Source organism: Oryza sativa, chromosome 1 (genome assembly GCF_034140825.1).
Source record: "Oryza sativa Japonica Group chromosome 1, ASM3414082v1".
NCBI lineage: Eukaryota > Viridiplantae > Streptophyta > Magnoliopsida > Poales > Poaceae > Oryza > Oryza sativa.
In genome coordinates, this window is record NC_089035.1 from 30,582,739 (window position 1) to 30,597,812 (window position 15,074).

A 15,074-nucleotide genomic window follows, 5' to 3' on the forward strand; every position below is an offset into this window, starting at 1 on the left:
AAGACCGTATTGAAGGGCAAAACGAAATTCACCCATTTTTATCACAAACTCTCAGCATGATATATGATCCTATATCCACATAATCAACGATAATTATTAACAGCCATATATCATCCGCAATACCGCCCATGCAATAATTATTAACAACCATATATCACCGCGTGCAACGATATTATTGTAGAGAATCTCTTACCTTATACTCCCTCCATCCCAAAATATTTGACACCGTTGACTTTTTTAAATATATTTGACCGTTCATCTTATTCAAAAAATTTAAGTAATTATTAATTTTTTTTTCTATCATTTGATTCATTGTTAAATATACTTTTATGTATACATATAGTTTTACTTATTTCACAAAAGTTTTTTTAATAAGATAAATGGTCAAACATGTTTAAAAAAATCAACGGCGTCAAACATTTAGGGAACGAGAGAGTAGATAGATAGACGGTATATTTTGGAAGTACTTTTTCTTTTTTTGGTGAGAAGTCTATGCGTATAAATTTGATGCATGTGACAAAAATCATTCCCATAGCTTATCTTCGAATACACTACATATACAACGGCACCTATATATACATGGACAATTAATTAACCCTCGACGGATAATTGCAACCGGCCGGGCATATCCACATCTGCATCTAGCTCACTACATGCAACCATGCATGCATGCAAAGGGAGAAAAGAAGAAGAAGAAATGGAAAGAAACGGGGCGGATTTATCTTCAGAGCTCGATCGGAGAGTTCAACTCTATCTCGCTAGCGACAGAATGATTTGGTCTTCCGTATTTCTGGCCTCCTGGGCTCTGTCTAACTAAATACTCCCTCCGTTTCAAAATGTTTAACACCGTTGACTTTTTAAATACATGTTTGACCGTTCGTCTTATTAAAAAAATTTGTGAAATATGTAAAACTATATGTGCACATAAAAGTATATTTAACAATGAATCAAATGATATGAAAAGAATAAATAATTACTTAAAATTTTTAAATAAGACGAATGATCAAACACATACTAAAAAGTTAACGGTGTCAAATATTTTGAAAAGGTGGGAGTAAGCAGCAAGCATGCATGATAAAAACGATATGCATTTGATCCTGATCGAAGCGGCGCGGAAACTTGTACAACCGCACGGAATTGTGTCACATGCCACCGTTCATCTTACGTGCATTGTATATGGATCGATCGAGAGAACCACCGAACTACTCGCAGCCGCGCGCGCCCCTGCCGGGCCGGCCCGGGCCCGTACGTCCCCACGTCGCCACCGTCGTCATTTTCTTTCGCCTAACGCGTAAAAGCTTTTACATGTCGATATAATTAAGTCATCGTCATCTTCCCGATGATCGATTAATTTAATTCCTTCCTACCACGCGTCCATAAGCCTACATCCCTTTTATGGGTTACTTTGGATGATTAGCCGTACGTGAAACGAACTATAAACGTAATTAGGCTCAGATCTAAACTCCTACTTCCTACGTGTTTTTCATTAGCACGTTTCCAAACTGTTAAACCATGTTTTTTTAAAAAAATATTATGTAAAAGCTCCTTTAAAAATTCAAATGAACCTAATTTTCAAGTTTATAATAATTAATAATTAATTAATTATGTGTTAATTGCTTGCTCCAGTTTCCGTGCCTCTTGAAAGTTCAATTCCTATGCAAACAAACGAATGCTTAGGCCCAAACTACAACTTTCTCGTTTTCTATTAGTATGTTTTCCAAACAGTAAAATGGTACTTTTAAAAAAAATTCTATATAAAAGTTATTTAAAAATATTTAAATAAATCTATTTTAATTTTTATAATAATTAATATTTAATTAATTATATGCTAATGAGCCTTCTCGTTTTAAGTGCGTTGAAAATTTTTCTCTCACCAAGGAGATCGAACGGTGCCTTAGGATATGAGTAATTGAATATTTATAATTAAAAAAAATATGAAAATAGATTTCTTTAGTTTTTCTAAAATAAATTATATATAGAAAAGTTTTCGTACAAAATATAATATAATGTTTAGCAGTTTAAAATATGCTAACAAAAATCAAGAAATGAGCCAATCCAAAACGTAATTTAGAATGGCCCGTAGCCTCTCCTTGTTGATCGCCTATATAAACCGCGCCATGCGCCCCGCTTCTGAGCACACGCTGCACGTAATCGCGAACGCGCGACATGTACGCACAGCCACCGCCATTCGGTGCTCGCGCGTAATACTTAATTAACCCTCACACTACTGTAGCCACTGCTCGCTCTGCACTCTCTCTCTGTCTGCATGCAAAGCCATAATTAGGAGCCAATGAAATAGCAGTCACCGAGTCGATCAGAGCAAAACGCTCTCGACTCGATCGCGCGCGCGCGGTTGGCGGTTCCCTTCCTCCGCTCCGCTCCTCTCCATCATCGTCGTCTCTGTGTGTGTCTGTGTGTGTGTGTGTGTGTGGCAGTAGCAGCCAGATCTCGGCCCCGGCCCCGGCGGATCGAGAGACCGATCGCGTACCCCACCCATCCACATGGGGACGGAGGCCGGCGACGTCGACGGCCGCAACCACCGGCCCGGCCGCGGGTCGTCCGCGTCGTCGCGCCACCTGCACGGCGTGGGAGGCGCCTCGGCGGCGGAGGTGAACCTGTCCGGGCGCCGCCCGTTCGCGGAGAAGCTGTGGTCGGACCTCGCGGAGACGTTCTTCCCCGACGACCCGTTCCGCGGGTTCGGCGCGCTGCCCCCGGCCAGGCGCGCGTGGTGCGCGGTCAAGTACTTCGTCCCGGCGCTGGACTGGGTCCCGCGCTACGGCCTCGACAAGTTCAAGTTCGACCTCCTCGCCGGCATCACCATCGCCAGCCTCGCCATCCCGCAGGGCATCAGCTACGCCCGCCTCGCCAACCTCCCTCCAATCATCGGCCTCTGTACGTGTACTGCGCGCTCGGATTTATTACTAATGCGTTTCTGTATGCGCACGCACACCCGATGAATTAATTGGTTTTTTTTTTTGGGGTTGCCAGATTCGAGCTTCGTGCCGCCGTTGATGTACGCGGTGTTCGGGAGCTCCAACAACCTGGCGGTGGGGACGGTGGCGGCGGCGTCGCTGCTGCTGGCGTCCATCATCGAGACGGAGGTGGCGGCGGACGAGAACCCGCAGCTGTACCTGCAGCTCTTCTACACCGCCGCCTTCTTCACCGGCCTCTTCCAGACCGCGCTAGGCGTCTTTAGGTAAAAATAAAAAAAATTAAAATCAAACCCCAAACTAATCGCACTTCCATCATCTCTCTTCACTAATTCATCACTCGTTAACCCGGCCTGACGTTTTTAATTAACCTGTTATTACTATTACGTTACACTTGGCCTGTGAAGGTTAGGGCTAATAGTGGATTTCCTCTCGCGGTCGACGATCACCGGGTTCATGGGCGGCACGGCGATGATCATCATACTGCAGCAGTTCAAGGGCCTCCTGGGGATGAAGCACTTCACCACCAAGACAGACATCATCTCCGTCCTGCACTCCACCTACCATTACCGGCACGAGGTGCAATGCGAATTACCAGTTCAATTTCATCACGTAATTTAAATCTCTCCGTGATTAGTACTAGTAATGACTTCACTAAGACCTATTTTTTTAAAAAAAATAAACAAAAAACAATTCACTTCACTAGTAGGAGGAAATAAAGAAAAGTTGGGTCGTTCTTTTGCTTCTCCATACTTCTACTTCTCCCGTGTTTTCTGGACGTATTTTTGGAGTTTTTTCTTAAGAATTTTAACGGCGATTGTTCCTCGCTGTCCTGGATGTGTAACCGCTATAAATAGCATGCAGCCGCACGTTTCGAGAGGGATAAACTGCGAAGTAGTTGAGTATTTCCGAATTCCGAGGGTGTTGTTGTAACCTCTCCTGTAAACTTCTCCGAGAAATAACCGCGACTAGCGTAAGGAATCTCGACTGGATTGCAGCTAGGACTTTCTCGATTAGTATATCGGCTGGATTCGTGTCGAGTCGTTAACAACTTCAGATCAAAACAAGGTTTGCATCGATGATGCGTACGTGCAAACAAACAATAATACTATTTGGGTGTCGCTGGATCTTGTCTTTTTAAGAAAAGACCAATCATTGTTGGGCCTACAGTTTGTGCGCTGGACCGGTTGCGTGCACCGAGGAAATGCTCGGGATTGTTTTTGACGGGAAACTATTTAAAATCTATCTCAAGGGTCGTCCTTTTCATCTATTTAGGCATTGTTTAGTTTGCGAGATAAAAAGTTTTGGCGTGTCATATCGGATATACGGACATATATTTAAAGTATCTTTTTTTGGCGTGTCATATTGGATATACGGACACACATTTAAAATATTAAATATAGATTAATAACAAAACAAATTACATATTTCGCCTGAAAACTGCGAGATGAAGTTATTAAGCCTAATTAATCCATCGTTAGTAAATGTTTACTGTAGCACCATATTGTCAAATCATGGAGCAATTAGACTTAAAATATTCATATCACATTTTGCACGCAATCTGTATAATTATTTTTTTTATACTAGAAAAAATACCCGTGCGTTGCAACGGGTGAATTCTATTTTAATCTTATTATTATTATATGGTTTAGTTAAGATGAAATTCACTGTGAGAGTTCACTTGGATATATATATTTTTATAAAATCATGAGTTGCAGTTAGGAGTCCGATCATCTCAAGTTAGCATGCAAGTTTTTTTAAAAAAAACAGAATTTTTATATAATTTCTTATGTATTATCAAAAGTGAACGATTTTAAAAACCGACTCAAATAAGGATATGTATTAACAAAAGCAAACGAACTTAAAAACCGACTCATACACGGATGACGTATCAAAATACCAGCAAAAACATCTTTAATTTTTATAATAGTAGAGATTTAATACTCCATGCATATGTCGAAACATTCGATCTGATAGTGTAAAAAGTTTTTGTTGGAGAACTAAATAGTGCCTTACATGTCACTTAAATAATTATATTTTTTTATAAATTTAATAAGATACATTAATATATGATAGATCAATCCACAATTAAACTTTAATTTCTACATGTTTTGTTAGTATATGTTAACTAGCTGTAGTTTAATTTATTTTTTTAACTTGTAGAAGTTGAATTTTAAATTATATATTTATTAAGTGATATATCGCATGTTAATCCACTCTCTTTCTGTTGTACAGCCCGTAGCTTTCTGAAGATTTTTTTTACCAGCATTATATGGCCAGTACATTGGTAATACTGGTACATGCCATGTTGACCTTGGTCAATGTCATGTGAGGAATGGTACATGCCATTGCGATTTTTCAGAAACACCAGACGTGTAGCACACTAGCATATGTTCCTTTTTTTTTCTTTGTAATCGCGGGTAAATGATTTCAGAGTGGAAAAATTGCAGGAATAAGATTCTGAACTGAACCTTTTGTTTATGTTTTTTTTTAACTCTGCAGTGGAAATGGCAGAGTGCAGTTCTCGGCATATGCTTCCTCTTGTTCTTGATGTCGAGTAAGCACCTGGTAAGTGGGGGAATCAGGAGACTGATGAATCTAGCCAAACAACTGTACCCATACGCTAAGCTACTGCTTCTTTATAGAATGACCGTTTTATATTCATATAAGTTTTGTTTCTCCAAAACTTCAGAGAAAGAAACTGCCAAAGTTGTTCTGGGTGTCGGCCATTGCGCCATTCATGGTTGTCGTCATCGGAGGCATCTTCGCTTTCCTTGTCAAGGGTGACGAGCATGGAATTCCGATAGTAAGTCAGTCGTCCATGCCAAGACGATTCAAGCTTCAGAGAAACATCAATATTTTTTTTTCTGTTTTCCTGACAACATGCGCTAAAACGCTGCTTAACTTGGGACAGGTCGGTAACCTGAATAAAGGGATCAATCCCCTGTCCATTGCGCAGCTAACGTTCCAGTCCAGGCACATGAAGACGGCAGTGAAAGCTGGTCTCTTGTCTGGGATCCTAGCACTGGCAGTACGAACATGATCTTGACTCAAACTCCCTCATCAATCACTTAAACTTTACACTCTAATTCACCGGAGTTTCTGATCGGCGGCCATCGATGCTTCTCCAGGAAGGAATAGCCGTCGGCCGAAGCTTGGCGATGGTCAAGAACGAGCAGATCGACGGCAACAAGGAGATGATCGCGTTTGGTATCATGAACATCGCCGGTTCTTTCACCTCCTGCTACCTCACGACAGGTATAAATCTTGGCCTCTGCGACCTTTGTTCAGAAAACCAGAACCATGATACATTTTGCAACATTTTGTCTGACGATGTGCTGCTTGTTTCAGGGCCGTTCTCAAAGTCGGCGGTGAACTTCCACGCCGGGTGCAAGACGCCGATGTCGAACGTGGTGATGTCGGTGTGCATCATGCTGGTGCTGCTGTTCCTGGCACCCCTCTTCAAGTACACCCCGCTGGTGGCGCTCTCCTCCATCATCGTCGTCGCCATGATCGGGCTCGTCAAGGTCAAGGAGTTCTGCCACCTCTACAAGGTCGACAAGTTCGACTTCTGCATCTGCATGGTCGCCTTCCTCGGCGTCGTCTTCTTCACCATGGTCGCAGGCCTCAGCGCATCCGTGAGCATCGCCAACTTAAACCTTGATTAGATACTACTCCGTAGCACATTTCTCTGCACGATGCTGATGTGCTCCCCTTGGCTGTGCATTTTTGCAGGTAGGCTTGTCAGTTGTCAGGGCGTTGCTGTACGTGGCCAGGCCTGCCACCTGCAAGCTCGGGAACATAGCAGGGAGCGAGACCTTCCGCGACGTGAAGCAATACCCCCAAGCGAAGAGCATCCCTGGCATCCTCGTCTTGCAGCTCGGCTCTCCCATCTACTTCGTCAATGCGGGTTACCTGCGAGAAAGGTGACAGCAATGCAGGACGCTGAAGATCATCGCTGATCATTTTTTTTCTCTCTCGATTGGATGCTAATTTAACTTACCCTGCCTTGCAGGATTTTGAGATGGGTGGAAGATGAGGATAACCTGTGCAAGAGCGTCGGGCACGATCTGCAATACTTGGTTCTTGATCTTGGTGGTATGACTGTCTGAATCTTCGCCCTCTTCCATTTCAGCGTAGCGACTCTCATCCTAGAATTCAGGCCACTGATAAGTGATAACTAACTTGGCATATGTCTGAACATTGCAGGTGTCACTTCTGTCGACAACTCTGGAGTTGGGATGCTACTAGAAGTACACAAGAGCCTCGAACGAAGAGGGATCACGGTTAGCTATCTATCACGGGAAACTATTCTAATCCCTTGAGGAGATGTTCTCTCGTTTGCTTAAAAACCATCTAAACGGTTATGAAAAATTCTAGAAAAATTTGACAACATTCATATAACACATATATACAACTCCATAAAATCTTAAGTCCAAACTCAACTCACACGCCAAGATATAAAAAAGACAAAGTCAGCGTATGAATAGTAGCGTACTGTTTATATCTAAATTTGTCTTTTTTGTTTCTCGATGTGTAAATCGAATTTGAACTTGAATTTTGGTGGACTAGTAGGTATCATTGTACTCTATATTGTCAATTTTTTTTAGAAATTTTCATAACTATTTGCATCGAATTTAGAAGAAAAAGGTATACGAGGGGATATCCTCGAGGGGATATCACAGCTCATCACTCACTCTGAAGTCTGAAACTTAACCGCAGAATTTGATCTGTTTTTCACATGCTTAATTTGGTCATTGCAGATAGCTCTGACGAATCCGAGGCTAGAGGTAACAGAGAAGCTGGTGCTGTCTGGATACGTCAGGGACATCTTAGGGGATGAGTGGGTCTTCCTGACGGTCAAGGACGCCATCACGGCGTGTCGATACGCGCTGCAGATATCCAGAAATAAGGGAGAAGACGAAGTATAGGGAGCTCTTTCTTGCGTAGAGCTGTTTAGAAATTATAGGTGTAGACACTTGGGCAATGGGCAGGCAAGGCAAGCAGGACGAAATGCTCCACTATCAAAGGGTATGAGGAAGATTCAGAAAGTACCACGAGCTAGTAACAGTTTATTCAGTCGCATGGATTAAGTAGTACTTGCTAGATGCTTTGGATTGTTGGTCGATCTCTGCATGTTCTGAATTGTGGAGTATCATGGTAATTTCAGGTATTTGTTGATTAGGGGCAATGGGGAATATAGTGAGGAGGATGGAACCAGTGTTCGTGTATAGACTAGTTTATATTCTGGGTTTACAGAGAAGTTCATAGATTTGCATGTATCAGGCCTTCAGGGTTGCATTGCTCAATTCAGGGTGAAAGGCTTGTTCACTACTTGAACTGCTAGAATAATAAATTATTTAGATCAATTTTCTTGATTACTGTATGAGCATCCTCCTCCCTCAACAAACATAAATGAGAACTATCGAAAGGAAATAGACATGACACTGCACCGAATTATTTCATTTTTAAAAAAGAGAAACACACATACTGACAGGAACAATTCTGTTGTCTCTGCCGCTGTTCGTGGAAGGCGTTCTGTGTTAGTAGTACTGAATTATTATTATTATTTTTTGTCCAATACTTGTAGCGGCTGAAATTTACAAGCTCTGGCATTTCAAATGATCCTAGATCCAAGTATTACTAGATGAAATGTCACACAACTGATCAGCGGCTTAAGACGCTCTGTACGATCAAGTCTGAATTGTTCATGGTATGATTACTCCAGGATAAAATGATTGAACCCTTGCATTCCGAGAGATCCTCGCTTCCAGTACCGCTCAAGAGTCAAGAAATTCGCCTTCATGGCCGTGATCAATTTTTTTTAGATGGACACTAGTGACCATTCCGTTGCTTGGCTGAGACGCCGAGTCATATGTCAAGATAGTACTGTAGTCTGCAGGTGATTGAAACCATCTGTAATACAATAACGGTAAGCACGTGTGAAGGAGAGAAGAGAAAAGAGAGAATGAAAACAGGCTACATATTTATAGCACGGATTTCAATAATTATGCACGTGTGAAGGAGAGAAGAGAAAAGAGAGAATAAAACGGGCTACATATTCGTAGCACGGATTCAATACATTATATGTGTATAAGAGATGGGACCATATATTAATAGTGTAGTATATACTTATAGATAACTGTTGTATCAATGAACTATTAGATTGGCTATAAATAAATTGGAGCTAGTAGTTAGCTATACCACTCCGTTAAGCTTGCTCTAAGACTGCCAAAACATGAGAAGCAGCAGAAAAAAAAGAACAAAAAAGAAAAACACGCTACTATAAGAGCATATACTGGATAATTCGATGACATGTGGGACCATGAAAATCCACCTGAAATTGGACCGGTGGCCCCACTTGTCGGCGTCTCGACTTCCCAGCATTTGAACGATCCAATGGTTTTTGGCGTCATTGGCGTAGCTAATGATTCCAAGTTTCCAACCCCTTCTCTTTTCCCCCCAAAGGAGCTGATCAATCAGCTGGAAAGCAAAAAGGTGGTTAATCGAGCCAATGCGCGGAGGCGGAACAGCAACGCGAGCCCGAGAAGCCTCTCGAACCTTCTAGATTCCCCCAAACCCTAAGCTTAAACCCTAGCGTCCTCTCCCGATTGTTCGCCCCCGCGGCATCTCGATCGACGGCGCCCATGGCCGAGAAGGAGGAGGCGGAGGAGGAGGTGGAGGATGAGGAGGAGTACGAGAGCGACCTCGACGACGCGCCCCTACCGGCGGTGAGGCGACGCGCCGCGGCGAGCGACGACGAGGAGGGCGGCGGCGCGTCGGGTTCATCGGCGCCGTGGAGCGTGGCGGGGTCGGACCTCGACTCCTACTCCGACTCCGACGGGCAGGGCGCCGCGGAGATGTACGACGACGAGGAGGAGGGGTCCGAGGAACGCGATGAGTTGGAGGCGGGAGGTGGTGGTGGTGGTGGTGGTGGTGGTGGTGGTGTTGGGGGAGGAGAGGCACTTGAGGACGAGGGGAAGTGCGCCGACGAAGAAGCGCTTGAGGACGAGGGGAGGTACGGCGACGAGGAAGCGGATGGCGTGGTCGCGGCACTTGGGGACGAGGGTAAGTGCGACGGTGAGGAGGCGGAGGTGGAAGCCGCGGTGGAAGGAGCGGAGGTGGTGAACAAGGAGGGCGAGGCCCAGGCCGTACCAACGATAGGCGCCTTCTACATGCACGATGACCGTTTCCGTGACCCGGAGAATGGCAGGCACGGGAGCCAAAGGTTCTAGCTTCTTCATCCTTGATTCAATGACTCAATGTTCTATTTTTCCGTTGTTTATCCGGACATTAGTATAGTTCTGAGTGACAAACTGAAAATAGAGGTTATAGCCACAACCTGTGCTTTAGATTCCTCATCTATTCACCCAGGATTGTTTTATCAATCAATTAACCCCATTGTGTGCAAAATTCCGACAGTTTCATATGTATTATGTGCACTGGAATGACTGAATTATTCACTATGAGAGTGAAGATCGTATAATTTGGTGCGGCTAATAAGCATAGAAAATGCCAAAAGGGTATATTGTTTCAAACTGTCTAGCTGGAAGCCTGTAGCATGCATATTCCAATGTATTTTGTCTAAAGAGTTTGAACAGATAAATTGGTGTTTAGTTTCATTTGTTAGTTATTGTCATCATTCACCAACTGGTTGGTAAGTGCATTTCCTGGGCAATGGCAATGGCAGCGCTTGACATGTGTTTCTTTTTCTATAAATTAGTTTCAACAATATTCAGTTTGATCTGGACACGTTTATTTGCTGCCTAATGCATCCAATGATCATAATTCAGGAAAAATTTCGGTGGCCAAAAGTTATGGTATCCTAAAGATGATAACGTATGGGCGCATGATAGGTTTTATGAGATGAATTCCCATCATGATAGGCTTTATGAGACGAACTCCCATAACTCTCCAAATGACAGTGTGAGTACTATGCCTCTTTTTTTTTGAGAAACGAGGTACTATGCCATTGTCACTATGTCTTTTTTGTGTCTATTCTTATTGACAGTGCTGCTATGTTTGTATTGTTGTTTTTAGGGAAGGGGACCAAGAGGCTCTTTTAGAGCATGGGGTGGGGATAGAACACATCGTTATGATCATGGCTATCTTGAAAGAACTTTATCCCAATCTTACTATCATGATGATAGAGAAGAGTACAAGTATGTCCCAAAGGAACCACGTACTTTCTTTGCTACCACCAGGGACCACATTAGCTTTCTGAAAGAATCCAACAATATGTATGGCAGTGCCAATAACTACAAAAGAGTTCCAAGTAAATTTCACACTTACTATGATCATGGTGATACCAAGAATTTTGCCTATGTTCAAAGAGAATCACATACCTATTATGGCAATGCTAAAGATTTCACCAGTGCACACGATGGTTACAGGGGGGGAGTTTCTAACCCGTATGTATCTCATTGGAGGAGTGATCCAGAGATATGTTCAGGACAATATATTAGGTCAGCGAAAGTTCCATTTTTGCTCCTTTTACTCTGACTACCTAGCTGAATCTAACATTAAGCAATGTTGTTGTCTATGCTTCACTGTTGCAGATCTCAGAATGAAGAGGCTTCTTCCAATGCAGAAGGGGGAAAAGTATCCCTCTCAAACTCTGGGTTTCCAAACTGAAAAAAACTTTCCCATGAAGCAAACTTCTCCATCAAACTTGAATTCAGCTTCACCATCCTTTTACCATTCTAGATCATCTCATCAGGAACAACCTTTTATTCAGAGAGGGAAAGCGCGAGCTGTGATGTTTAGTAAACTCTTCACATCCTCTGTCCGTATGGCTCATAATTCTCTGAAGCCACAATCGCGTCCTGTTTATAGAGTGAAGGCTGTTGTTCCATCTGGTAGAGGGAACACTCTTGATTCTCTTAGCACAAATGCTATGGAGGAAATTGATAATCCTGGCTCAAATTTATCTGGATCAGCATCAGACAACTACATCCAATATTCAAAATCCAGTGATAAAGGAACAGGTTTGACCTTTCTTTTAGTGCACAAAGAGCATTTCTTGTTCAACAAATGGTCAAGCAATTGGCTCTTATGCACAGTCCTATAATGCAGTTTATCAGGAAAGGTCAATTCATCGACCATTTCAATCCACATCAAGGGTGTCTACTCTGGTGTTTTGTCCGAAACCTCTCAGTACCACCCAAATTCAATCTCATGTGACAAGTTCAAATGAAGATATTGAGACAAGTATGTCCCCTGGTTTAGTCAATTCTTTAGTGTCATCTGCAGTGAAGACTGAGCTAAAAGAGGAGGTGGAGGGGCCCTCTTTTACTTATGATGAAGGTCATGTTCATGGTGTTACAGGAGCAAGGGGCCTTACACTCAGTGACAAAGGTTTTCACTCGATCCCCAGCATTACTTCCAAGTTTATGTTGTTAGCTAGGGTGCATCAACTCGACCTCCATCATTATTTTAGATTCGTATTGTTTCACAGGGTAAGTCAGTTTAGTAATACAAAATGCAACATATAGTGGGATATGAAAAGAAGAAAAAGCTGTAAAGAAATCAACCATGCAAAGTATCCTTGTTATTCACTGCAGATATTCTTTATGTAGCCATGCACTTCACCGAGGATGAAAAAATGGTTGATTTGATTTCATTGTTTGACTTTATCTATCAACAGACAAACTACATTTGTGTACAACAATTATGGAAATCTTTAGGGGTTACTCTTTGACATTATTTCAATAATAAGGATTGGAGCTAGGTATCATGGTACTCGCAGGTTCCTATAGAGTTCTTGGCTGGTCATGTGCTATAATTGGAGATTCTCTGTACTCTCATATGGCATATAGTTCGTTCTTTCTATATTTTTCGTTGCAGGCACTCTATTATATGGACTTCCCAGTCTCATTTCTCTTTCCTCCACAGCTTTGCAGTTCAGTGGACAACATCCTAGGGGACCTGATACCCCTTTCATTGGCAGGACTCTGCCTAGATTTGTGGTTCGACAACTAGTCGGTGGCAGTTCTGAAATGAATCAAATGACATGGTATGCAGGACTTAATTTTCTTGCATAACTTTTGGAAGAACTATTCCACTTTCTTTAAATATTGTGGCTTGCTGTAGCCAAGCACTCCATTTTGAAATTTGCATTGCTCATAACCACCTGGGGTATTGGCAATTTCTTAACGAGGACAACAAATAGTTCTGATTGGATTGCTAAGTGGTGTGCCCAGCAGGGTTTAAGAAAAATGGTGATAAATGGCTGGTTAGTTAAATGAGCTGCAGACACAGAGGACTGCTAAAATTTGAATTGTGCCAAGTTATCAGTGAGTTTTAGTTCCAGCTGAATATGGCCTGGTTATGGGTTCCCAGGAAGTTGTCTGCTAGCTAGTGGAGCAGATAAGCTGAGTTCCAGTCTGATTCTGGTTTCTCGAATTCTTGTGCTTTGATTTATAATTGGTAGAATGTGTTTGGTGGCAACTTTCTCTGACAGCCTAACCTGAACATTCCTTTGCAATGTCTCTTCAAATGACAAGCATAGAGTATTTGCGACTGTGCTTGTCTAACCTATGATCTGCTAGTACCAATTGCTGCACAGCTACATGCCTACATTGGGGAGTGTTATCTGGACTTTTACATAGTTTACTCTAGGGCATATAATTGTAGCATGTCTTTAAATTTTGGTTACATGGCATTGCATGAACATAGCACAACTTCAGTCATGAGTGAACCAGGCTCTGTACCATAAGATGCCCTTTTTGTCCAAAGTTTAGATTTATCTCATGTGCCAAACCATTCAAACAATCATTACACTTATTGGATTTCATCTCTTTAACATGTTTTCATAGGTATCTTAATAGGTTCAGTTTTATAACTAACACAATTCCATCTAAATGTGGCATCTAAATGTAGCTTTCTGGGCCTGAACTTGTATTTGTTTATTTTTCTTCTTTTTTAACATTGTTTCAATGAATTAGGCTGCTAGTATCGTCTAGTTCTACTGGGGCTCCGGGAGCAACACATAATCCACCACATTTTGGCAGCTATTACCCCCAACCTTCTGAACTTGTGCCCTCATTGGTATCTCCAAGGTAAATATAAAGTTTTTTGTACATTACATAATTGGATTGCAGATTTTATAATTCAACCCTGATACGTATATATGTTAGATTGTTAGGGTACGATCATGTATTCATATCAGAAAGCTAGCTTGTATTTGGTGAACCAGAATAGTAATTGCGTCAGTGTCTGCCAAGGGTACTGTATTTCTGATTATGTTTTAAATATTTAGATAGTATTCAATGCAGATTTTTTAATAAACCTTGCTCTCAGATATTTCTGCTTTATGTCTCCCTTGGGAAATTTCTATAGATCAATCGCATATCATTGCGAAAACGTTTCATGCTTAGGAAGTTAGCGTATAGTTTCCTGGACATTAGAGACGGAGACAGTTTTTTTTCCCTTTGTCTGCCACTCCTACCTTGTTCTTTTAAGACCAAGGACAAGAATTTGTGTATTTATACCTTTTGCATCAGAATATCAGAGAGTTTTCTGTCCTGATGCTGGCCAGTTTGATCCAGATTTGAGTTTTCTGCTTGTGTGTTGCCTGGCAATTATTGTAATGTTTCATTCCAGATTCCATGGCATAGTATGTACTCTTGCTCGACGAACCCAAAGACAACAGTTACAAGACTACAGTCACTCTTGCTCGACAAAAGGCTTTACTTCTTCCCCTGTCCTTTTCACAGTTTTCTGTTGAAGCTCTTGTTTTCTCGGCCTTTGCTAGATTAGTACTACTTTCGTTAGCACTTCGTGCGTGGTGGCAACGCAAGAAAAATAGAAATGATATGCCATGTTTTCAGGAAACTTACTGGCACGTTAACGTCCGGGTAGGGGCTGGCACTGGGGACGCATCTCACATCTTATTCATACGTTTAACGTCCGGGTATGGTTTCTCTGCTCATTTGGGCTACTGGGAGACGTTCAACCAAGTTTTGTGCCCCCAAACTCTCAAGCCGTCCTTTATTCCTTTAGCTGATTTTCTACCCTAGTCGCTCAACTACTCTCGAGCAAGGTCCCAGGTGTTCATCCGGCTGGACCATGCTGAGATTACTATCTGGATTGGACGAAACGGGCAATGGAGAGAGGAAGCCCCTGGCCCCTGCTTCACCCTTT

The 15,074-nt window shown here is 42.3% G+C and overlaps 2 protein-coding genes across 3 annotated transcripts; both read left to right on the plus strand.

Annotated features, from left to right (window-relative positions):
- Nucleotides 1-2,137: 2,137 nt before the first annotated feature.
- On the plus strand, nucleotides 2,138-8,311 carry LOC4324697 (probable sulfate transporter 3.5). Its single transcript, XM_015769837.2, has 12 exons — nucleotides 2,138-2,892; nucleotides 2,989-3,196; nucleotides 3,338-3,509; nucleotides 5,433-5,498; nucleotides 5,623-5,736; nucleotides 5,845-5,961; nucleotides 6,062-6,188; nucleotides 6,282-6,568; nucleotides 6,666-6,856; nucleotides 6,946-7,028; nucleotides 7,140-7,216; nucleotides 7,694-8,311. The coding sequence occupies exons 1-12, from the start codon at nucleotides 2,502-2,504 to the stop codon at nucleotides 7,859-7,861; spliced, it is 2,001 nt and encodes a 666-aa protein (XP_015625323.1). The 5' UTR covers nucleotides 2,138-2,501; the 3' UTR covers nucleotides 7,862-8,311.
- Nucleotides 8,312-9,547: 1,236 nt separating this feature from the next.
- On the plus strand, nucleotides 9,548-14,219 carry LOC4324698 (uncharacterized). Of its 2 annotated transcripts, XM_066303453.1 has the most exons (8): nucleotides 9,548-10,158; nucleotides 10,724-10,856; nucleotides 10,971-11,395; nucleotides 11,489-11,917; nucleotides 12,006-12,287; nucleotides 12,825-12,945; nucleotides 13,877-13,990; nucleotides 14,069-14,219. In XM_066303453.1, the coding sequence occupies exons 1-4, from the start codon at nucleotides 9,578-9,580 to the stop codon at nucleotides 11,562-11,564; spliced, it is 1,215 nt and encodes a 404-aa protein (XP_066159550.1). In that variant the 5' UTR covers nucleotides 9,548-9,577; the 3' UTR covers nucleotides 11,565-11,917; nucleotides 12,006-12,287; nucleotides 12,825-12,945; nucleotides 13,877-13,990; nucleotides 14,069-14,219. The 2 variants fall into 2 exon arrangements, with proteins under 2 accessions (XP_066159550.1, XP_066159549.1); XM_066303452.1 differs by having other exon boundaries at nucleotides 13,877-14,219.
- The last annotated feature ends 855 nt before the right edge of the window (nucleotides 14,220-15,074 follow it).